This window comes from Leptodactylus fuscus, chromosome 5 (genome assembly GCF_031893055.1).
Source record: "Leptodactylus fuscus isolate aLepFus1 chromosome 5, aLepFus1.hap2, whole genome shotgun sequence".
In the NCBI taxonomy this organism is placed as follows: Eukaryota; Metazoa; Chordata; class Amphibia; order Anura; family Leptodactylidae; genus Leptodactylus; species Leptodactylus fuscus.
In genome coordinates, this window is record NC_134269.1 from 121,841,401 (window position 1) to 121,867,225 (window position 25,825).

Sequence of the window (25,825 nt, forward strand, 5' to 3'; positions counted from 1 at the left end):
CATTTCTCATACAAACCTTGCTCACTGCTATACATCTTGCTCATCTTTGCTACAGATCTGTCAACCTTCCAACAAATCTTGATCAACCCTCTGCCAAACTATGATAACCCCTCTGTCAAAACCAATAAATCTTAGGTGACTGGGTTCCTTCTTGTTGTATATTTCAACATCTCCAAAGAAAAACTATACGTTTGGCAATGACATTAGGGGAGAAAAAAAAAAAAAAAGAAGTGTATCTGTTCTATATAATAAAAAATAAATCTCCCAGAAATCCAGTGCAAAATGCGTGGGGGTAACCACAGGCTTTGCTTTATAGACAATAATGTGCCATCTTTACGGGCATCATGGCTCCCATCACGGAATACTCATGCCAGTAAATACATGTCATCACTGAGCCAGCGACTGGATGTAGCTGTCATTTACATGTCACAAGTAAACACAGACCTAGGAAAGACCACAGCTTCTGTGCTCTGATAACCCCCTTTAATCTCCGACTAGTCCAGAGGCGCACAACTGACAATTAATATGGCACTCTTAGGCCCGATTCACATGTGCATTCGGGCCATTCTGTTCCCCTCTCCACATTAAAAATGCGAAGAGAAGAGTCGTGCAAGCAGCAATTTTGTCTCTGTATTTTCTGTGCGGAAAACGAGCAGAAACCACATGGACCCCATTATAGTCTATAGCAGTGGTTCTTAACCGGGGTTCGATCGAACCCTAGGCCCAATGCACGGTTCATTTTGTGTACCAGTAAAAAAAAAAAAACATATGCCTATGTCGTGAATTTGGAAAAAAAATCATATTTGATTTATCACTAAAGAAGGGTTTGGTGAATGTGCATATGAAACTGGTGGATTCGGTACCTCAAACAAGGTTAAGAACCACTGGTCTATAGGGTCTGTAGGTTTCCTAAGGTAACTGATTTTTTATGCGGATTAGGTTTCCGTTCGGGGGGAGGGCATAAACAGACTCTTGGAATGGAAAACCATGTGCAGATGTGAACCAGGCCTTAAGAGAAGATAAGATAATCCTTTAATAGTCCCACAGTGGGGAAATTTCAGTATCTTACAGCAGCATAGTAATATAAATACAGCATAATGAACAGTAATATATTACGGAAGTAGGCACACATAAGCTTAGAAAAAGAAGATATACTAGGAGTTTGTAGTAGCTAAGTAAGAGAAGAAAGAAGGAAGACTTCAGGGTCATTTAGTTCTCTGTGCGGAGTGATCTTCGCTTGGTCTGATGTAGATTATGTAGCCTGACCATGGTTGGGAGGAAGGACCTACAATAGCGCTCCTTCTCACACTTGGGGTGAAGCAGTCGGTCACTTACAGTTCTGCCAAGTGCCGTCAAGGTCTCATACATGGGGTGGGATTTATTCTCTCGCATGGAGCTCACCACAGACCGTATCCTTCTGTCACCCACCACCTGGTCACAAATTAACCTTCACTACTTCCAATGTCTTTTGTTTCTTTCACGTTATATTTACATCTGTGCTGCCGTGTCCATTGTTCTGATCTGTCAGAGGACCAGAACAACAGAGATATTGACACTAAAACTGTGGACACCAACACTTTTTTTTATCTGGCAATTTTTAAAGTCTCTTAAAATGATCTTCAATAATATGGCACAGACAAACTGTTAGCAACAGCTGAGTATTCAGGTCTACAAAAAAACAAAACAAATAAAAACACTGTCTCAAAAGTCTACTACTCTGTATATAACACTGATAATAATCCTATAACTATTAAAAGAAAAAAAAAAATCATAAAACCTGTTATAATTATAAAAAAAAAAAAAAACAGCTGAGAGCTGCAGCTCACGCTGTCCTTTGTAAATAAGGAGTGTGTAAGTATATTATGTACACAGTACAAGTACACTGCTAAGCAAGTTCTCGGAACAGTATACAGAGGAAATAAACTACACAATACTCCAAGCAGACTCAGTACAAAGTTAAAGAGCACATGAAAAAACAGGAGACATTTGAAAAGGTCACAAGTCATTTTTATAGGAAAGCAGCATCCCGATTAAGGATGTCATTTTAATCGAATAGACAAAGTCGCCCAATAAGCATGGACTGTGCAAATGTGAGGAATATAAATACCACGTAAAGTAAAATGTGGACTCTTCCTTTCGGGAAATACTGGATATGTCACCCAGAGCGCAGCACATTTCTGCTACACTGCCCAATTACTTTTCATTATTGGTCTCACTCTAATTACTGGGCTGTCAAATTAATGTATGAAACACTAATTATACTTCATTTTTCTGGTCTATTCATCTGCACTAGGGTATACTCATCTACAGAGCATTTTTGTTTCTTCCAGACATTTCAAGTGCTAGTCAAGGAGAAAAGATCAAGTCACTTTGGCCGTGGTCAATAAAGTGACGGACTGATTACTGCAAGTCTTTACAAAAAAGAAACACAAAAAATGGTATTTTTTTCTTAAAATGAACATGACATACTTAGATGAAGTACTGTGCAAAAGTATGTTTAATATTAAAGGAGTTTTCTGTGACTAACATACTGATGACTTATCCTTAGGATTACCCATCAATGTTAGATCAGCTAGGATCAGACACCCAGAAACCATCTGCGCTACCCCTATTTTCACAGCAGACATAGAACAACGCAGGGGAAGGGAAAAGGGGGGGGGATTCCCTTGGAAAACCACTAGGGAGCTGCAACACTTGTGAAGATGACTGAAAGTCTTCATGCAATGTTATCTGCATCCTTAAGACTTTTTTTTGTCTTTTGATAAAAAAAAAAAAATTAGTGAGGGCCCCCTAAGGAAATATTTTCCCAGAGGTATCCCAAGCCTTAAAGGGATTCTACCACTAAAACACATTTTTTTCTAGTTACCACGTCGGAATAGCCTTTAAAAAGGCTATTCGTCTCTTACCTTTGGAAGTGCTCTCCGCCGCGCCGTTCGTTCAAAATACCGGTTTGTACCGGTATGCTAATGAGTTTTCTCACAGCGATGGGGGCGTCCCCATCGCAGGAGCAGCGATGGGGGCGTCCCCATTGCAGCTCGAAAACCGACCGCAGCGCCGCCTCTATGGTCTTTTGTATCCTCCCCTTGCTTCTTCAGCGTCCTGTCGCACGCCTGCGCAGTACGCTCTGTTCGAAGATTGCCGAACGTACTGCGCATGCGCGAAATTGCGGTGCTCGCACTATGGCTGGGACCGCAATTTCGCGCATGCGCAGTACGTTCGGCAATCTTCGCTGAACAGAGCGTACTGCGCAGGCGTCCGACAGAGACGCTGAAGAAGCAAGGGGAGGACACTGAAGACCAGAACGGCGTGGCGGAGAGCACTTCCAAAGGTAAGAGACGAATAGCCTTTTTAAAGGCTATTCCGACGTGTTAACTAGAAAAAAATGTGTTTTAGTGGTAGAATCCCTTTAAAGGGTTAGGAAACACGGCATAGACTGTACATATGCCATAAATGTCTAAGATGACAAGCATGTGTCAGGATGAAGGGACCAGCATTTACCAGAAAATGACATATTAAATACTGAAAATATTATATTCTATGTAAATGTATAACATTCTGTATTGACCTTATGCCTTTATTTCAGATTCTATTCTTTTAGAAGACTTACTGTTGGTTTTGTAAACCTGTAAATTTCAGTCTGAGGCCCCACATTGTGCAACAGCTGTTTTTTTTTTTCTTTTGTGCTTTTGCAAATTTTGATGTTTTTTTTTTTTTTTTTTTGAGCCAAAGCAAAGAGTGGCTTCAACAGGAAAGAGAAATACATAGGAAGCAATTAAAGAGGACCTTTTGTGGTCCAGGGCACAGGCAGTTCTATACACTGCTGTAAAGCCGACAGTGTGCTGAATTCAGCGCACTGTCGGCTTTCCCGATCTGTGCCCCGGGTAAAGCGCTATCAGTCCCGGTACCGTAGCTCTTTACAGTCAGAAGGGCGTTTCTGGCAGTCAGCCAGGTACGTCTTCTTCAAAGCAGCGGCTATTTCGCTGTACAGTCTGAGCGGGGAGGAACACCCCCTCCCCTCCTGGTAATACTCGTCTATGGATGAGCACTGTGAGAAGAGGGAGGGGGCGTTCCTCCCCGCTCACACTGTATAGCGAGATAGGCGCTGCTGTGGAGAAGGATGTACCTGACTGACTGACTTACAAGACTGTACACTATGTTGAGAGATGGACTTCTAGCATTGCAGTGATCTATAATGTTAGGAATCCATATCTCTCCACTACGTACTGTCTTATACTGTAATGACAACAGAACAATATTAAGCAGGGAGGAAGAGACTCTTTGTATCTTAGATAACTATGAAGCTAGGAGCTAGTCTCCCGCCATAGTGTACAGGTCCATAAAATCAGTGTCACACATTCGAGACTCTGCTAGTGTGACACCAGTCTTCGGGTGAAATGATTATGTCAAAAACCATTTCCAGCATGAAAACTTAGGATTTTCAGAAATTTGAAACACATACTGTTGAAAAAATTCTGCAACAAACAAACACTCACATTGTGGAGAGAGAAAGCCTCAACAAAAAACGCTGGCATAGAGTTATACTTCATTTTAGCTATGGATACCCTATCAATTCTGCAGCGACAAAGCAGGTAGAATAAAGTCACCAAAGTCTGAGTTAGAACAGGAAGATGATGATTTCAGTTGAATAATTAAAATGCAGAGAAACATACTATGGAAAGAAAAGTAAAAACAAAAACAATGAAGAATACAAACATTTGGTGCAATTTTATCCTGTAATGGGCAGTGATTCAGAACACCAACCAGAATGTGACAGTCAGAGAGATCTGAATGACAGCTCTTGGCCTGCTCCTGCCCAAGACCACCCACTTGTCAGTAGAAAGCCTAATTAGCATATCAAGAACCAACAATAACTTCACTAATTGTTAAGGAACAGTGGGGGCTAGAGAAAAATATTCTTACAGCACCAGAATCAGTCAAGTCATGTATTAAATGATGCAAAGAACTGCATTTTGTGGAAATGATCTCCTTTAACACAGCACAGATATATACAGAAGAAGAAATCAGAATGCATATATAGTAAAGATGGACGATTAGGAACTAAATTAAAAATCCCCTATTTATATACTGATACATTTTGGTTTCAGATAATAGCAATCCTGACTGGATATCATAGAGCTAGTGTCATATCCTTTAGCAAAAAACAGTGAGACTGGATGGCATGGATGCAAAATAATTGAAATAATAGATATGAGCAAGTTCACAACAATTAACGGAGCCAATTTTCAGATTTAGTTCATTTACATTGATAGTATGGCAGATACTTGGTCTTAAAAATATCACAGCACTCAGAAGCAGACCCCAAAAAATAGACCCAATTGCAGCTGTATAGCAACTCTCCAATAGGCTGCAATAAAGTTGCATTGCAATGTAAGGGACTTCTGCAACCCCATACACATAAAAAACTAAAAATAACCCACACAAATATAAAATATACAAATATTCTATGCCATCCCATAGAATACCATAGTTTCTCTCTAGTTCTACCCCATTTGGAACTTTTTTCAGCTTCCCAATATAAGGCACAGAATATTAAACAGTAGCGCTACAAAGCACAATTTGTCCTGCAAACATTACCGTAACCCTGTGAATAAAAAAAAAAAAAAAAAATGGCTTTTGAGAGGAGGAGAGTAAAAAAAATAATTAAAAAGTAAAAAAAAAATGCAGCAGTGGGAAGCGGTTAAAATTGAGAAACACAAAAGACCATAGATTTTATTTTTAGAAAAGCTCACACAGTTCTGCAAAGACAGATATAGCTAATAAGCCTGGTCGCCCCCCTCCAATGTATTTTAAAAAATTAAGGGGGAAAAAAAAAAATTGTATACACAGAGATAACCTAGACATTGCTTTCGGGTTACCCTTTTACATTATGCTGAGCTGAAACAGGAACTTTTCTCTTTGTCGATTTCATTATAAAATCAGTGTAAACCCAGAGACCCCATTAAGTGAATCTGAAGGATGGAAACCCCAACCCTAGTGTGAACTTAGCATAAGAAAAGTACGATTAGGTAACCTTTTCAAGAAATACTGTACGGTTTACAATTTAAATGTTTAACCAGTAGAAAACACTACAAGTATTTCAACCCACACCATCTGTAGGGTTCAGAGAAAATACAACCCATGTGCTAAACTTTGCAAGCCTGACATATTTACAGCACTTTTTTTTTTTGCTTTACAGAACATAAGACACCCAGAGGATATTAAAAACTACTACTGTACAGTAATATTTGACACATAGTAAAAGCTGAAGTTTTAATTGCTATGCAATGTAAGATTTATCACTGTCTCTGCTGTAAATTATTCATTAATCATTACCATAATGTATGAATACTGCATAACAATACAGTCCTCCAGAGACAGATATAGTTAATGAGTCCGGCCCTCCCCCTCCAATCTATTTTAAAAATGAAGGTAAAAAATGTATATATAGAAATAACCTAGACATTGTTATCCGGTAACGTGTAGATCACCTTGTAACCCTTTTATATTATGCTGAGCTAAAACAGGAACTTAACCCTTGGTGCTATGACTCAGGATAGAATAGGGAATTTCTTTATTAATGGGAGAGTGTCACCACCTTTATGCTGCGGAGTTTTCCCATCTGAACAAGTTCCCCCAATCCACAACAATTGGGGGAGTTTTGTCCACCATTGTGAATACAGAAGGGGTTGGTTTACGTGAGCACCATTCCATCCATTTCAGTTGGACTGCTGGTGGTCGCAGAGGTACATGGTGTAAATAGAGGAGATGGGTAAACTCCTTCAGTGGCAGACATACTGATGTCAGAGTTTTTTCTGTTATTTATGGTTTTCATGTTTTTCTTTTAAAGGTACCGGTAATTTTATTTAGTCGCAGGGTTCTATTGGGAGGCTTTTTTGGAGGCTGATTTTAAGGTTGATTCAGCCTCAAAAATCAGCGCCAAAAATGTCCGTGTGCACTAATCCTTAGGGTAAGTTCACACAGTTTTTGGGTCAGGATTTTGAGGCCATATCCGCGTCAAAATCCTGACCAAAAAGACGGCTCCCATTGAAATCAATGAGAGCCAGTCAGTTCTTTTTTTTCGGGAGCTGGTTCATTCAGGCTCCCGGAAAAGGAAGCGAGATGCTCATTCTTCAGGCCGATTCGCCTCGCGATTCGGCCTGAAGACACTACCTCCTCCAAACTAGGCCCATTCACTGGGCTTAATCAAGGAGCGGAGTGTGCAACTGCATGCCAATGCACTGCACTGGGTTCCAGTCGCAGCTACCCGTATTTTGGACCGGAACCTGAGGCGGAGGCTTCCGGTCCAAAAAACCCCATGTGAACTTACCCTAAAGGAACATTACTGAGTCTGTCTAACTGCCCGGCACAGCTGCCCGGCATTTGCGTTAAGTTCTAGTAAAAGAGACGTCGAAGTCAGTGATTTGGCCGACCAATTCCACAGCCCTGCTCCTGATTATGACCGAAAGCTTTCTCTCAACATCTGTACATAGGGAAAACAACAGGGCTGTGGAGTCTGTAGGCCAAACCACCAACTCCTAGCAAGACTGACTCCTACATAAATGGCTGAATAATGTCATTAAAAATAGCTGAAGTCAGAGTCGCTAACTTTTTTTTTATTTGAGCCCATACAAAATTGACTCAACTCTAACATCCTGGAAAAAGCTATAAATTGGCAGGTGGTGGGCATATAGTTGGCCCGTACCTAATTCATACTGAAGACTCCACAATTATACACAAAGTTGTGAAGACCACTCCCACAATAGCACAGCAACTAATAAAATAGTAATTTCTCCCAGACTACTAAACAGATTCACATTTTTGCTATTTAATAGTGCTGATGAGGCGTTCTACATATAACAAATCCGTACTCTGCTCTCCTCAGGCCTCCATTTCCAGCGGCAACAGGTCGGGTCTTCAGTTTATAGGCCCTCTGGCTGCTTCTACAGCAGGTGATTGGGCAGAGAAGACGTCGGCAGCTGAATTCAGTATACATGCTTGCTCGGGCAACTCCAGAGGGCATGGATATGGGGTCCGAAGACAGAGCGGATCTGTGCCAAGCATTCAAACCCACTGTTGTATAATGTGCACAACCAGCCTAAGAAGCTTTCCAGACAACAAGCAACAGAGGTACAACCTTCAAGCATATAGTATAGTATTCTATGCAAAACTGGTACTACTTACAATTTAGTAAAGATACTAAAATGAATGGTAGTATTAAAGGGTTTTCATGTCTAAGAATTGCTGTGGCCTATTCACTACTTACACAGCACAGTGCTGTACGCTGTATAGCAGTAGTGATTCTTATTGCAACTAATTCCTTTTCATTTTTGCCTAAGGAAGGCTACGTTGTATTCAAGTTTACAAGAGATTCTAAACACACAATCTCTACTTTCACAATTTTTGTTTTTAGTTTCTTTAAAGCTCAGTGAACACAGTTTAATGCAGGGCTGGGAAATTAATAGAAAAATAACTGAATTAACTGAATTAGCTTAATTACTGTATTTTTCAGACCACAAGACCAACTTTTCAGAAAGGAAAAACCTTGCTAAAAAGTACATGTGTCTTATAGACCAAAGTCAGAGGGTATAGAGTTCCACATCCTGTTAACTGGAGGCTTAAAGGGGCTCTATCATTGGGAAAAGTTATTTTTAGATAAGCACATCCTTGCATAGCCTTTAGAAAGGCTATTTCACACCTACCTTTAGTATGTAAATTGCTTCAGTAGATTTGGAATAAGTCTGTTTTTATACATATGCTAATGAGCTTAGACCGTGCACCGGAAGTGTCTGTGTGCACCGTCTGCTCTGTGTATGCGCAGAAGAGGCTGCTGTGCTGAGGACTAGTCTCTGAAGTGTTGGCTATAGTGCACATCGGGGATTCCGGGTCTTTTGTGCATGCGCGGTCAGACGTCACAGAAGGAGGAGGAGCCATTCCCCACAGAAGGAAGTCTGGAAGGAAAACACACAAGTATTGGGGGAGGGGGCTGCTGATTATTGGTGATGTTCCACTTCCGGGAACGGGTCATCACCAGATTATTAGAAAATGTCCTAGGGAAATGGATAACTATACAAAATTCGGCAAAAATGTAATTTAGAAAAAAGGCAGCAGGGGAGGGGGGGGGTCGGCGATAAGGAGAATTATACTGTGTTTACTGTGGACTATTATACCATTCCCCTCACACAGTGTAATATCCGTTGGGGCCCCTCATACAGTATAATGTTTCATAATTGCCCCTACACAGTGTAATGCTCCTTATACTTATGTTTTATGATAAATAATATTTATTGGTAGGACAGCCAGAAACTTATAGTTGGATGCTGCAGATTACAGCTCCCATTTACAGGTACAGATTGACTAGCAGAATTAAACCAATTCATCCACATGAGCCAGGCTGGTACAATTAACAGTATTACAAGAGTGCACTGTTCTCCACTTGTTTATTTGATTTAGCGGGTACATGTAATTGTGTATCTGTGGCAGTCATTCTTTTATAGAACAGCCCCTTTAATGCATATAATGACAGGGTTGTGGCACCTGAGCTTCTAGTATGAGCAAACAGATTAAACAGACAAAGGCTGTGCGCAGATCAGCAGCTCATAGCTGGAACTGGATGTGTAGCATCTGACCAGATGGCGTTCCTATTACTTTGCAGAATAACCCGACATAGGGTTTTTATTCTTGATCCTGCAGATAGAAGCCGGTTGGTTTATTTCACAGACTTGCACAAGAAACAAATGCAAGCAACTATGTGAATGCTAATTTATAGACATTTGGCCACCCTAGGAGGCCCAAGCACAGCTCATGCAAACATCATGGCAGCACTTCACAAGCATCTCCAGAGACTACAGTTGCTATGGGAACAAGTAAAACTGATGGGAAGAATTAGGCATATTAGCATGCAGTATGTAAATAATCAGCGGCGACTGGCTTGTAGAGACTGCTGATCTACTCATGACCGATACACTAATGCACCAACCTCAGACCAAACACAGATCTGGTCAAATCCTACTGTGCTGCACTTTACAAAGCAGATCCTCCTCCTGCTACAGATACACAAATCTGAATTCTCACCGAGATGATAAAACAGGAAAGAAATGCTAATGTGTTTGTCATTAATTGAGCTCTCCTCAACCTCTGCAATATTGATTTTCAAGGACCTCCAAGACCTTTTACGCTCATCTGACACTAGGGACATTTTACTGGGATTTTTCTAGACAGTCAGTTGATTTAACAGAATACTTGTAAGGAAATTATACATCCGACCTGCTATCAATCAGACTAATCGATAAGGGTTCATGCCAAGTTCAGAGTTTACAGAAAAAAGAAATCATCCTGCTATATGCACAAGCGTGGAGAACAGACGGCTTGTAAAGATGCTGAGAGCTGTTGTTCTAAACAAACAGACCTCAAAGGAAAGACAGTAGGACATATACATAATTTAGCATTATCTGTGACATCCTTGCCTGCGCTGCTCCTACAGCTACATTTATCTTTAATAGGCTGCATACACATCAGATCTTTATTCATATTTCCAGCAATGTAAAGACATACTTCACTGCAGGTCTCCATTATAAGAAGCAACCATTACAGGAAAGGAAATACATTGGAGATAATTTACAGAAGCTGTAAAGGGAACCCAACACTGAACATACAGGCCGATGTGCATGTTATAGAGAAGCCAGATGTACAGTCTTCAGAGAAAAGATTATGCATACATTTATGCTCATAAACTTACGCTCATTCTGGTACAGGGGGTCCAATAGACAGTTTTGTTCACCATCTGACAGCTCTCTCATGACCTTTTACCACAATTACGATTAATAGCGATTATTTAGGCCACACCCTTTTAAAATATAAATATGTGTTGGGGAAACCACAAGAGATCCACTTACACTGAATACATCTGAACTGCTATTATACTCTGGAGGCCCATTAGACCCCAGAGTATAAGCAGAACACCAGGGGAGTTGATCAAACAATATTAGGCACTAGAGATGAGCGAACAGTAAAATGTTCGAGATTCGATATTGTTTCGAGTAGCCCCTCAATGTTCGACTACTCAAATTGAATATCGAACCCTATTATACTCTATGGGGGGAAAATGCTCGTTTCAGGGGTAGGCAACATTCGATCAAATTATACTTACCAAGTCCCCGAGTGAGGGTCGGGCTGAATCCTCCGAGAAGTTTTCTCAGTGCAGCGTCCCCGCGGCATCTTCCGGCTCTGAATTCACTCTGCCAGGCATCGGGCCTGGGCAGAGCCAACTGCGCATGTCTGCACTACAAGCGGGCATACGCAGTGGGCTCTGCCCAGGCCCGATGCCTGGCAGTGTGAATTCAGAGCCGGAAGAAACCACGGGGAAGTTGCACGGAGAAGACTTCTAAAGGTAGGAGAAGAACCAGCGCTGATTGGCCAACTGTATAGCACTCGGCCAATCAATGCTGGTTCTGCATCGAACTTTTCCATTTGAATAGCGAGTGGTACTCGATCGAGTACGAGTATTTTGAATACTGTAGTATTCGATCGAATACCTACTCGATCGAATACTACTCGCTCATTTCTATTAGGCATGGCTCATATCTACGTTCAGTATTCAGTTCGGGGGGTCCCGAACTTATACACATTAAAAAACGGTTAGCTTGCAGTACTTTTCTCTCTGCATGACTCGTGCGGACACTGAGCAGACACCACACGGACCCCATTATAGCCTAAGGGGTCCATGTGGTTTCTTAGCTAACCGTTTTTTAATGCGTATAGGTTTCCATTCGGGTGGTCCCCAAGCGGACTCTCCAAACGGAATACCGAACACAGATGTGAACCAGGCCTTACTCCTTCGGTTTTGGTCTTCTCACTGACATCAGGGACTGCTGAGGCCTAATCACAGGCCTCAGTGGTCCTTAAAGAGATCCCAGAGTATAATAATAGCAGTTTCGGTTCTGATTTGTTCAGTCTGAATGAAACTTCAGGTGGAATCTCATGAATATTGTTATAACCGAATTGAAATAACAGACACCAACAAAATGATATTGGTCATTAAAGTTGATGTTTGGATATAGTTATTTTTCGGTTAATCCCCCAGCGCTACACTGATGCATCAAGTAAAGTCCTCTTCCATTAGCCATTGTCTGTTGTACTAATCCATCATAGATCAGAACAAACTGAAAGGCTGACAGAATGACTGTTGTTAAAAACAAAACTCAGTTTATAACAGATCAGATCAACGGACTTCTATGACACACGGGAGAACTTGGCCCAAGCCAAGTTCAGGTGTAATAATGTGCTCACTCCAAATGGACTTTAATCGATGTGGGTGCCGAGTTGTCTGCAACTTTTGTAGAGCATCAAAACTTCACAAATGTTCAGCTACTAGCAAATAGCTAGTGGCTTCTTCAAAGAAAATGAAAGACAGCTCCTGCAATGTTAACAGTCTCCAGTTATAACCAAGTATTCCATATGTATAACAAGCAGTTTCTAAAGGGCTTTATCCATGGACGGCTGCACAACTATAGAGATACATCAGCTTCCTTGTCTTCGGAACAACTTCCTACTATACTTGTACTAACAAATATGAGGCCGCTATTGTATTTTGTATTCCTGCAGTTGCACAATCACTGAGTCACTCAGCCAAAGAAAAAAACAAACAAATTGATTTATATAGCTGCAATAAACTAAATAACCTTATGCGTACTACAAGACATAGCTCTAAGCAGAGAAATTATATGGGAGAATTTATCATTCAGTTTTACAACCTATTTTGGCCCAAAAAATTGTGCATCAGTGGCAGGACTTAACCAGAAACTGATCAGAACATAGATTATAACAATTTAGGCCCATCCTACTCTGGTACAGGGGAAAGCAAGATGGTACAGCAGAATACAGCACTAGCAAACTTTACAAACAATCTACAGATTACATAAAAAATGTGAATACATAGGCCATACGGGGAGCAAATGATGCAGAATTTTCCGCAGAGAATGTGTGTGTTCGTTCTTCGGCAAGCCGCCACAGGAAAAACAACCAAAAGGCTGGGGGTACATGGGACAAATTTGCAGATGGCTAGCTGAAGCAGGATCACCAGTGGCTAACCCATTACCAGGGGTGAATTGGCAATGTATGTAACCAGGAAAGTTCCCAATTAGCCAACTAGAATGTGGGCTGCTACTGCTAAATAGTGCAGCCCAGGGGCCTCCTCTCCATACCTTTATAGCGGAGGCTGCCAGGCAGCATGAAGAGGTATTTGTTGGACGTACCTTGCAAGATTTGCCATGCAAGGTTCACCCAGCAGTTTTGTTCGTACCAAACAGGTACGTACCAAATCTGCTGTTATACGCTGAGGTTTCGTCAGGCCCCAGAGTATAATGAGCGGAAGCCATGGGGAAGGGATGATTAAACATAATAAACAGTGTTATTCACTTCTGTGCTCCGATGCCAGTCTTCAGGTAGTAGAAACGTTATGAATGCCTTAATGGTCACATTGGCGTCATGACGCAAAATGACACCACATCTCGTTATACTTTGTGGAGGGAGCACTATGGGACATTATACTATGTCACTAGTCCCTATCCAGCGACCGCTGACGCTAGGTTCACACCTGCGTTCGGGTCTCCGTTCTGTGGTTTCCGTCTTCTGCATGCAAGAAGACGGAAACCACAGACCGGGTCCGGCCGTGAGCAGCGGTGAGCGTTTTATGCTCTCCGCCACGAAACCGGATTTTTTAAACCGGACACAGAGTACTGCATGTCTGACTCTGTGTCCGGATTTTAAAAAAACGGTTTTGCGGCGGAGAGCATAAAACGCTCACTGCCGCTCACGGCCGGACAGCTTTCAAACCCATTAAAATGAATGGGTGAGAAAGAGTCCTGCAGGTTTCCGTCTCCTGCCTCTGTTTTGTGCAGGAAACGGAAACCGGGCGCAGATGTGAATGAGTACTGAGGCTGCTGATTGGCCTTAGCGATCATATGGGTTGCATAGGTCTGGTCAGACACCATGCTTTGGAACAGGCTGCAGTAGCAGCATACAGAGACCCATTGAGTATGTTTGTTTTGTTTCGTTTCTTGTTACAACTGCCTAGGTTCTTTCAGAGTTTGTCCAAATCCTGAGGAGTTCTACACTGAGGAGTCAGGGGACTGTGAGTTTGATGCTGCTGCATCTGCAGTTTAATGGCCACCCCGACCCGACTACCTATAACTTTACTTACATAGGACTACACTTCGTTTCCTCAGGTTCTATTTGTGGCAGACCACAGATTTCTGGCCGATTCTGAACCCAGGTCATGTGAATGGAAACCACCATCCAGCCCCCCAAGTCACTCTGCCTCTTCCCCGAGTTCACTGCTAGTTACCTGTCCTATGGGGGCCGACATAGTAGATTATAATAGGCAAGCTAATCCCCATAGTACAGGTAACTAACCTGTGAACATAGCAGAAGAAGGAGTAGTACAGGAGTAGAGGGAACAGAACCCTATGATTCATCATAAATATAACACCGGGAAAGTAAGTGTTAAAACCCTCCCTAGAGAATCCCTTTAAATGTAGTGGGTTTGTCACAGACAACCTTGTAGCGGCTAACATGCTGTGATCCCCACCCACTAGGTAACAAGGGGTAGGCTGGATTCACACACTGGTATGAAGTTTTTGGTTGTGTTTTTTACAGCATTTTTGTTGGATTGTTTTTTCCAAAAACAATGTGACCTGATATATTGTAATTGTAAAATCTGCACAAACAGTTTATTTTTGGAATTGTTGCAGTGTTTGTATCAGAGTGTGCGTTGAGAAAAGGCTGCATTCACCACGGCTGTGGAATCAGGAGGTCAAACCAACGAAGACTCTTTTTCTACAATCCGACTGCGACTCCTAAGATCCTATAATTAATTTAATAAACAGTAATTGACTTCCTATGTAACTAAATATGTAACAAATTATACAGCTATTTAATTATACACTACTTGAGATTAAGACTGTACAACATAATTAAAAGTAATCATTTTATTTTGAGACCAGAATCAGAATTTTTTCCCTGACTCCACCAAACATTGGCCCCGATTCTATAAATGAACACCATTGTGTGAAAGGCTGGATCTACTGTACGCAACTCACATCTTTAAGACAGTTTGGTACAGTACCGATCTGGCCATTCGGGAGCTCACTGCACCATAACTCACTATGATACGGGGAATTCCATTTACACAGCAGTGTTCAGTCCAGAAAATAGAGTCCGCACACAAGCCATGTTTCCTGGACAGGAGTTATGTGAATGTGACCTACAACTTCTTGTTAAACAATATATACGAAGAAGCAGGTAGGCGGAATGCAGACGTTGCTTACAAGGTGTGGCTTTTACATGTGGATTGGCATGTCAATAAATTTCCAGCCAGCAAGGACCAGCCTAAATTGATCTTACAAATCTCAGCTTCTCATTGCAGAAGTTTTTTGCACAAAAATTTAGAAATCTGCAGTATGTCATTTCTTTTAAAGGATTTTCATTTAGGATATCACCCTTTGAAATATGGAAGGTGCACAACACAACAATTTTGCAGCAAATTCTTCATGCAAATCTGTACAGAAAATAAATGTCAAATTCATTCCCATGTGCACATAGCCTTAGGGCAGCCATTAGAACAGGATTGTTTCTGCAGGGTTCACATTTCTGTTGGACTTAAAGATAAAATCTCCCATCATTCTTTACTTAGTGACTACACTGAGCTAGTTATCGAACTTCTGAGAGTGAAGGCTTTACATCAAGCATTGTATAGTTATCTGCTGTAACATGGGTCAGCCAAGATAAGTAATGCAACATACCTACAGAATTATATTAAAAATCATGTTCAAAGGTGAACCAAAAGATAACACTGAAAAAATTATTCACAAAAGTACACAAGGAAAATTAAAGGACGGGGTGATTGTTGTAGCAACGGTATAAAAGAATAAATTGTGGCCTGTGTTACTTTTGTTACCTTTTTGTTCTAGTTTTTCTTCAGGCATATCTGGAAGGGTCCGTTCACACGGAGTAAACTGGTGCTGTTTATGGCGCCGAATTCTCCGCACTGAAAAAAAAAAAGCCTCCCACTTAATTTCAATGGGTGCCGCTAGCGATAAATTCTGGGAGTAGAAAAAAAAAAAAGCTAGCAGCACCCACTGAAATCAATGGGAGGCTTTGTTTTCAGCGCAGAGAATTTGCCACCATAAACAGCGCCACTTTAATCCATGTGAACGGACCCTAAGGCTTCAGTCACACCTGCATTCAGACATTCCACCCCCCCATTCCACTTGAAAACAGGACTTTTCTCTTCCACTTTACTTGGGCAGAAACCCGGCTGACCCCAGTAGTCTATGAAGTCAGGCTTCCGCAGGTAACAGCTTTGTAAGCAGATTGGATTCCATTTTTCTGGTCCCCCCAAGAGGCCCTGAAGAACGGAAACCACAACCCTAGTGTGAACCTGAAGTTAATAGACAGAACAGGCACAAGAAGGTTCTGGGCTTTTCAGTTACCCGCTTAGCTGTAGTGGCAGCTGAATCTGACGTGCACGTAAATGCAAAGTTACATAACTAAGGGCTTGGTTACATAAGTACCAGCAGAACCACTGCCCTTCTATACCAAGATCTTTCCCTTTTTCTCACTGTTGTATACAAGGTTTACGCGAGGTTCACACTAGCGTTTGAGTCTCTGTTCTTTGTCCCCTAATCAGCGGAGAGAAAAGTCCTGCAAGGAGGCATATAGTCTATGGGGTCCATGGATTTACGTGTGTAACCGCTTTTTAAGCGGATAGTACACTAGTGTCAACCCAGCATTAAAGTGCAACTCCTATTTTGTTTTTGCTATTGTGTTTTTTGCTAATGGGGTTGTTTGGTGATCATTTTTGTAATATACTTAATTAACCTAACTTCCTTTTAATAGAAAACAGGCTTTAACATTCTCCCTTACTCTCTAACTGAGCTGATACCAGGGAAATCTGTACACATTTGTATAGCTATTACATAGAGCAGAAAAATTTGACAAAGGGGAAATTGGTCACGTCAAATGGTTACATACGTACCGGTATATAGTTTTATACAAGAAATCATTCTGATATCACATGAAAGCTGAGGAGAAATACAGGAAGTGAGAAGCAGACACTGCAGGCAAAGCTGAAACAAGGGGATGGGAAAACCTCTTTAGGCTAAGGCACCACGGGCCGTATCCACAGCACTAAAGCTCTGCGGGAAGAACCGCTGCGTATTCGCATTGCGGTTCTTTCCGCAGCGCTTTTAAGAGAAAGTTCACATAGTTTTCCTCTGCGGACTTTCTCTTAACATTATATCTACGGGAAAGCCGCCGGCGTTTCCGTAGATATAATTGACATGCTGCGATCTGCAAAGCCACAACGGCTTTTCAAATCACAGTGTGTCCGCGCTGCAATCTTTTCCGCAAAGTGGGGATGGGATTCGCATGAATCCCATCCACTTTGCCTGCACTGTACAATGTGGCAATTTTTCCCGCAGCGTCTCCGCTGCGGGATAATCGCAGTGTTTCCGATCCGTGGGGCCCCGACCTTAAACAAACTTACTGGGACTCTCTATCTCTCTAAACACTTTGTGTGGCAGTGGCACCATGCCCTCTCTATCTCCTCTCCTTTTAAAAGGTAGATGCTATAGTGGAGTGTCTACACCTGTGGGAGTGAGCAGGGAAGGGGGGGATATCTGATGTCAAGTCATGTAGGTAGCCAAGCCCAAAGCATAGTAGCACCTGGGAGGCGAGACCCAGGAGGTGGCACTCAGAAGGCATACTCAGGAGCTAGTAAGCTGATATTACTTCCCTGCCATGGCGGGAGGTTGCAGGGTACTTGTCTAGGAAGGTTGAGAGCGCCTATTTTTCATCTCTGTGATATCAGTTACGTCACACAAAACCTAGCACTGGAGGCGATTACTGCAACTAGAGGTTAGTTTTGAAGTGCAGTTTATATTTCAAGCTAGGGCTTATTTTTGGAGAAACAGGGTATGCTACACTTTATGCTGCATATTAAAATCACATTCCAACTGTGTTTTTAACTGGTGATACTTCAGTTTTTATCATAGCTAGAGAGACATAACTATTTAAAGTGATCACCCCCCCTTTGCAAATTCTACAGTTCTATATACTGCATTGTGTACAAGTGTATACAGTCTCCCTGGCAATGCTTTGTTACAACATTGCTAGTGGGAATGTTGCAGCCTGTTTTCTAAAGAAAGTTAGATAGGTTAACTAAGTATATTGAAAATGTTCCCCAAACACCTACCAGCACAGTAGCAAGAGAGGGATGTTGCTGCTAGGAGACCCCCTGCAGACAGCCATAGTGTGTCCAATAACCTAAAATTACAGCACCATAGATCGCTATGATTGAAATTTGTGGCCATGATACTGTCCAAAACATCTGGACACATTATGGCCACATGGAGGAGGCCTAACTGGCTGAAAAGTTTGGGGGCTGCTCTAATGACTGCATCTGTTGTTTATTTAGGATATATGCACACAACTGAATCTTTGGACTTTTTTTTTTTATTTTACTTTAACAGTCATCACACTGATCTGTTCTTTTCCACTGTGTTTTTCACAAATCCGTGTTGGGTGGCCCATGAGTCAAGACAGAAAACTCGGGACAGTCCTATTCCTGTCTATTTTTCATTTCTAGGTCATTCTAAGTGCTCTAGACTAAAAGAAACAAAATAAGGGAGCCTGCACACGGAGTTACGCTCCGGTCATTCTGAACGTAAAACTCGCTCAGAATGAGCGCGTAAATACCAGATCCCATTGATCCCATACGTGCGCTACCCATTGAAATCAATGGGAGGCTTTTTCCCCTATTGCTTTCAATGTGATATGCGCGTATCAGGGTGTACGGTGTACTTGTTTCTCTGCTTCACAGGTCAGGACCCGAGACCTCAGAGCAATGGGAGTTGTTGCGTGCATGTAGCCTACCATGCAGTATTGAAGGGAGCCAAATAGGAAACAGCAAAGTCCATGTTTGTTGTAGTAAATTCATATATATATATATATATATATATATATATATATATATATATATATATATATATTTTTTTTTTTTTTTTAAAAAAAAAAACAACAGTTCTGCAACACTATCTAGAGGGATATTTACCTTACAGTTTTTACTGGTCATTGCTCACATCTGTTGTAGAATGACAGTAAATTTACTTTGAAAGGGTTGTCCAGGATAACTTGAAATCCCTACACTACTCTAAACACCTTCCTCCTTTCTAAATAACATCAATTATCAAAAATGTGACCACCCCAAGGATATTTTCTGATTATCTGGTGATGATCCATTTCCCCATTTCTGAATAAGAATCGTCACTACTACTCCCCACCACCACTATCATCTCCATTATACTTACCATTCAGGCTTCTTTTGGCGAGACTCCTCCTCCTCCTGTAATGCTGCTGTCTGTGCGCAGTAGAGGTAGCTCATCGCTGCTGAGTACAGGAGCAGTACAGGAGGAGGGGGACATCTCGCCAAAAGAAGCATGGAGAGGTAAGTATATAATATGGGTCAGGGATTGGGCTGAATAGGTAGGGAAGGGTGGGATAGTTAGACAGACAGGGAGGAGGTTTATGGGAGGAGAGAGGAAGGAAAGAGGAGGGAGAGAGGAATGTAGGAGGAGGGAAAGAAGAAAGAGGGGTACAGTAAGAGGTTTAGTGTGGAAGTTACATAGCTGGAAGTTGAGCATCTAAACAAAAGCAGATACCAGCAGCCCCAGAGACACCCAGAAATCACTCAAAACACTTTTTTAAAAAAAATTTGCCCAGAAAACCCCTTTAATGGTAGAAGAGTGATGGATGCAGATGAAGTCCAGTCCATCTGTGCCTGACTCGAATGTAAAAACACAACTGAACCTTTCTTCTGTCATGTAGGTTTACTTTTGCAACAGAAGAAAAAGTCCTGCATGAAAGAGTTTTTAATTCCATTAGAAAAGTAAAAAACATGATGGAAGCCATCTTCGCCACGATATCACCCCACGGTCGGAAAGGCAGGCCTTACAGCCCTGCGTCATCAATTGGCTGTGAGGAAGGCCTCCCCCAACAGTTCAAGGCTGTAGAAGAGTACTTTCAAGGGGGAGATCCTCACAGTCCAGAAATAACGCTACGCTATAAGGCCCACGCTTACGATAGTGAAGGGATATTGGTGCCAAAACTAACAACACCGATATTACCAGCACTGGGCGCATACCAGGAAAGCAAACAGTGCACATAATACCACACATCTATGAGGCCCTTTCACCACCTGCAAGAACTGCATACTTCAATAGGCACTGCTCCACTCATTCTACAGGAATGTTTGCTCTGGTGGAAGAAAAAAAAAAAAGGAAGAACAACAAAAAGAAGGCGCAATACTTTGTTCTAAGAATAGATGCTCCAGAACACTTGTTTCCTAGAGGATACAGGTATTTACTAAAACAGACATATTAGGAGAGGTGACAGGTTCTCTTTAAAGTAGAGCTTGGGGAACACATGTTATCATTAAGTCAGACTGGAAATAGATCAGCTGGTAATTTTCTAGCTGGTGGATCCGTTCTCAATAGAACAATTCTGTTCTGGCACTTAGTGGCTGTCTGGTATTCTGACTCTCCAAATCCTACTGGGTCTTCAGGGTGGATCCAAAGTCAGTCTACATATTACTATGAGATTCTCAATATGAATCTCATCAGCTTCTACAGAGAATTCTGGTACACCCTTAAAGGAGCTGTCCAGGAGATATTATATATATATATATATATATATATATATATATATATATATATATATATATATATATATATATATATATATATACACACACACACACATATATTAGGCTGGGGAATGTAAAAGAAAGTCCCCTCCGCATATGACTACTGAGGCCAACCAGTGGCCTAAGGAAAGGGACGCAGGACGTCGCAGAGCAGTGGGAAATTCAGGGAGACACCAGGAACAAATGAGTATGTTTTAGTTTTGGTTTTTCTCATCTTCCTTGTGAACACGTTCTCCCAGAATGTCACTTTAAAGTGTACCTCCAGTTATAAACAACTTTTCACAAACTAAAAGATCAGAAGGATAAACGATAAACATAAATTTACAGCCAACTACTATATACAAATAAAACAGCAACACAGTTGTCAGATTGATACCTTGGTATTTGTAGTGATTAATCCATAACCAGGTGCAAAGTGAGAGCATTACAGTAACCAGCAAGTTACAAGTACATGGCTCAGGCTCACCATAGTGCCAAGGATGAAGGACATCACAAGTGTATAATAATAGGGGGCCACATGCGGGGGGCATGAGAGGCAGCTAGTAACCCACTGGATAGACAGCACACGCTACAGATAACATGACCCATCCTAGCCTGGCATTTCCATATATGTATTCATCCAATGTTCTAATATCTCAGGGTGGAAATGTACAGAAAGTTCTGCTGAGTTACATAAAGAAGTGCCCACAGTAAGTCTATGCCAACAGGTGCCAGGCCACTTCTACAGTAGTCTGCACCCAATTACATACACAGTAATACAACATAAACAAGTCTATAGGGGGCATGGGCACCATCAGGAGGGCACTGAAGTACACATGGCATGCATTATGTATATAACAAGTCTAGCAACACAGACAGGAAGCCGGACACACTGCACACAAACACAGGGGTCAGGTGATGTGTGGTCTGCACCATACACTGCCCCCCACCAGGGCACCTATATGTCACCAGCTGACGGGCACCTCTGCCACCTCCACCAGCATGGCACACTCCCCAATCTCTGGCCTGGCACTCACCAGCTCGGCTACTGTCTCTCCCCCGCCGAGGCCTCACTTCTCTCCAGGACAGCAGTGCCCGGCTGGGGTCCAGGGTCACCTCGCAGCTGTGACTTTTCACCGACAGCACAGAGCACAGCACTGGGGGTGAGGGCGGCTGCACGGGCTCCATGACGTGTGCCTGAGGTGCCCGCTGCCACTGACATAACCAGCTGGTGCTCCCGCCGGCCGATCACATGGACACTTGCCCAGCTAGCGGTCCGGGACTTCCATTGTCTGCTCCGGGAGCTTCTCCAGCACCGCCCACCCCCATCCGCGTCAACACGTATGCAAATGAGCCGCGTAATGGGAGGAGCTGTAGACCGGCAAAGAGAGCTAGCTGCGGGGAGGGGGTGACGTGAGGGTACGGCTGGCACTGCGCTGTGTACGTAATGTATACCCATGTCTATGGTGCATACATACCTTTATGGCGTATACCCTCCTCTATGGCGTATACATACCTCTATGGCGTATACCCTCATCTATGGTGTATACATACCTATATGGTGCATACCTTCATCTATGGTGTATAGCCAGCTCTGTGGTGCATCTATGGTGTATACCCTCCTCCATGGTGTATACATACCTCTATGGCGTATATCCTCATCTATGGTGCATAGCCACGTCTGTGATGTATAGCCACCTCTGTGGTGCATACCCTCCTCTATTTTGTATACCCTCATCTATGGTGTATACCTTCCTCTATGGTGTATACCTTCATCTATGGTGTATACCCTCTTCTATCGGTGTATAGCCACCTCTGTGGCGGATCTCCTGGTACCAATATAAATGTCTATGTCACAGAGAGACATTATATTGTACATCTATAAGCTTGAATAGGTTTCTATTAGAATACTAGCACAAATAATCGGAGAGAGTGGCTGACCTAATGATCCTAAATCTGGGGGGATCTGTGAGCCATGCCTCACCTCTGATATAAAGGACAGAGGCGACAGTAAGACGTAAAAGAAAAAAGTTATACATATTGTGAAGAACTTTGCCAAATGATTTAGGACTTTTTCATGCTTCGTACACTATAAGGCTGAGACCCCACGTTGCGGAAACACAGCTTTTTTTGTTGCATATTTTGTTGCTTTTTTTGAGCCAAAGTCAGGAGTGGATTGAGCAGAGGGTAGAAGAACTTTTTATAGATTTCCCATTCCTTCTTAGCCATTCTTGACTTTAGCTCCAAAATCTGCAACAAAAAAAAGCTGTTTCTGCAACGTACAAGCTAACACATGGGATATCACCTGCTCTTTTTCACAGACTTAATTTTTATTTATTTTTTTTTGCAGACCTTGGACAAAACAAGTGAACATCTGAATGAAGAATGTTAAATTAATGTGTATGCAAAAACGGATGCTGTCTGCAAAAACATGTACGTGTGAATAAGGTCTAAGGCTGGGATTATACAGCACTTTTTTTTTTTACTGAAGACCTACATGTGGTTTTTAATTACAGAGATGAATAGAACATGCCACTGTCCATTTCACTTGTATGTTAGCAGCCTTTGAAAGGGTTGTCTGGGGTTTAGCTTTTTAGGCCATAAATACCTGATCGGTGGGGGGCCTGACAGGGGTCCGCCCTCAGACTGGTGAGCTGTACAGAATGGGCCTCTCTGCCGCAGACATCATCAGGCAAATGTTGAATAATGGAAGACAGAGCTGATAGCACCATGCTCCACCATTGTATTCAGCTCTATCTGTGAGATCTGAAATTATCTGTTAACCAGAATAACCTCTGAAATGCAGGACTGTCCCGTTGGATCCAGGCCAACTGCAGGGGCCTCCAATGCCATAGAGCCCGGAGCAGCTACAGTACATGCAGAAAGCTTCTTCCCTGTATAGTGACTGAACGCACTCACTGCAGTTCACCTTCCATTGAAGTCAGTGTGAGTTGAGCTGCAGTGTACAGTATGGGCATCGCAATAGATAACAGTATGTTCAGTTTCTGTAATCTCTATAAACTGACAACGCCCAAAGAGCATCTTTGTTAAAAATAAAAGGAGGAAACAAGTGACAAATACACCGATTAGAAACGTACACATTAACATTTTTAGACATAATAATCATTTTTTAAAATGTTCAGTAAATTACAGATAAAATTACAAGTGGAATGCTATAGGTGTGTGGTAAGCTAGCAAAATACTTAGGTAGGCGAGAAAGTCTTGTATACAAGAGTGGGGGGTTCTGATAATAGAGGATGTTAGTCTTAGGTCATTCAGTGAACGGAGAGCACGGGTTGGGTGTTAGACAGAGATGAGGGAGGAAATGTATGGAGGTGCAGCATTATGGAGAGCCTTATGCATGAGAGTAATAACTTTATATTTTATTCTATAATGAATAGGCAGCCAGTGTAGTGACTGGCACAGACCAGAGGCATCGCTGCAGCGTCTAGACTGATAGATGAGCCTGGCCGCTGCATTCACAATAGTGAGGGGAAGACCGATTAGTAAGGAGTTACAGTAGTCAAGGCGAGAATGAATCAGAGAGACAATAAGTGTCTTTAGTGTATCTCTAGTAAGGAAAGGGTGTATTCTGGAGATGTCTTTGAGGTGGAGGTGACATGAACGTGCGAGTCATTGGATATGGGGGGTGAAGGAAAGGTCTGAGTCAAACACTACCCCGAGACAGCAGTCCTGCTGCCTGGGAGTTATAATAAGGCCTGAGACTACAATGAATATATCAGGGACAGATCTATTAGATGGTGGAAACAGCAGTAGTTCAGTCTTATGCCTGGTTCACATCTGCATTTGGTAATCCATTCGGCAAGCCCACATGGGGACCCCCCGAACAGACTAATGAACGCACTGGCAAGCGGTGTGCTGTGAAAGCACACGGACCCCATAGACTATAATGGGGTCTGTGTGCTTTCCGCACACTGCTTGCACAAATCATGTGGACATGAAAGTAGATGACAATCTACTTTTCTGCCTTCATATTCTGTGCGGACACTGCGCAGAGAGCACACTGTCCCCATTATAGTCTATGGGGTCCGTGTGCTTTTACTGCACACCACATTCCAATGCGTTTGGTATTCCATTCGGGGGGGGTCCCCATGCAGACCTCCCAAACGGATTAACAAACGCAAATATGAACTAACTCTTAGAGTTAACTTTTTTATCTTCCACACTGATCTAGCAGAGTTTGATAACTAGCACGATCTACCTATAATGCTGCCAGCTATTCATTTTCATGTCAGGAGTTATCCAGAAATTCACATCAATAGCCGGCAGCTCCTGCTTCCCCCGCTCCTTAGTCCTATTTTCACTTCAGTGTGATTATGGATTACTCTCAGTCACATTGACTGTGTCTTACTTTCAGTATGAGGGGAAGTCACCCCAGTCATATAGGAAGTGCAGGAACTCTTATATAGCTCTAGGAGTCCCTTCTTTAGCTCATTCTGTCGCATGGACTTTTGCGATGAGACAGAATTCATTGAATCCTGGTTTCTATTCAATTGTAGATGAATATTTTTGTTTTTCTAATTTTCATACTGGGTTTTTGTATTTTTGTTTTTTGTCTTACAGGTTACTTTGGATCATTTAGATTATGATGGATTCGTTAGAGACTGTTGATTGTTGTTTTTTCATTTACTTTTTAATAAAATGGTCAAAGGGGACAGAGGCCATTGCTAAGGTGGTAATAAAGCATTCAAAAAATCCACAGACATAAGAAATATTGATTTAAAGGGATTCTACCATTAAAACCTTTTTTTTTTGTGGATGAGACGTCGGAATAGCCTTTAGAAAGGCTATTCATCTCTTACCTTTAGACGTGGTCTCCGCTGCACCGTTCCATAGAAATACCGGTTTTTACCAGTATGCAAATGAGTTCTCTAGCAGAAATGGGGGCGGTCCCCAGCGCTCAAACAGCGATGGGGGCGTCCCCACCGCTGCCAGAAAAGTGTCTCTAGCGACACCTCCTCCTTCGTTTGCAGCGTCATCTTCAGCATCTTCTTCCGGAGCAGACTCGTAACTTCTAGGCCTCGGGCCTTGGGCAGAGCAGACCGCGCAGGCGCCCAGGCCACGGGA

General features: G+C 42.3%; 1 protein-coding gene across 2 annotated transcripts in view; it reads right to left on the minus strand.

The window, feature by feature from the left end:
• CERK (ceramide kinase) overlaps nucleotides 1–22,048 on the minus strand; it is a 69,260-nt gene extending 47,212 nt beyond the window's left edge. For both annotated transcript variants that reach the window (XM_075274178.1, XM_075274177.1), the window contains exon 1: nucleotides 21,775–22,048. In XM_075274178.1, the coding sequence (XP_075130279.1) occupies nucleotides 21,775–21,925 (151 nt within the window). In that variant the 5' untranslated portion in view covers nucleotides 21,926–22,048. The remainder of the gene's footprint in view (nucleotides 1–21,774) is intronic.
• Nucleotides 22,049–25,825: the final 3,777 nt, after the last annotated feature.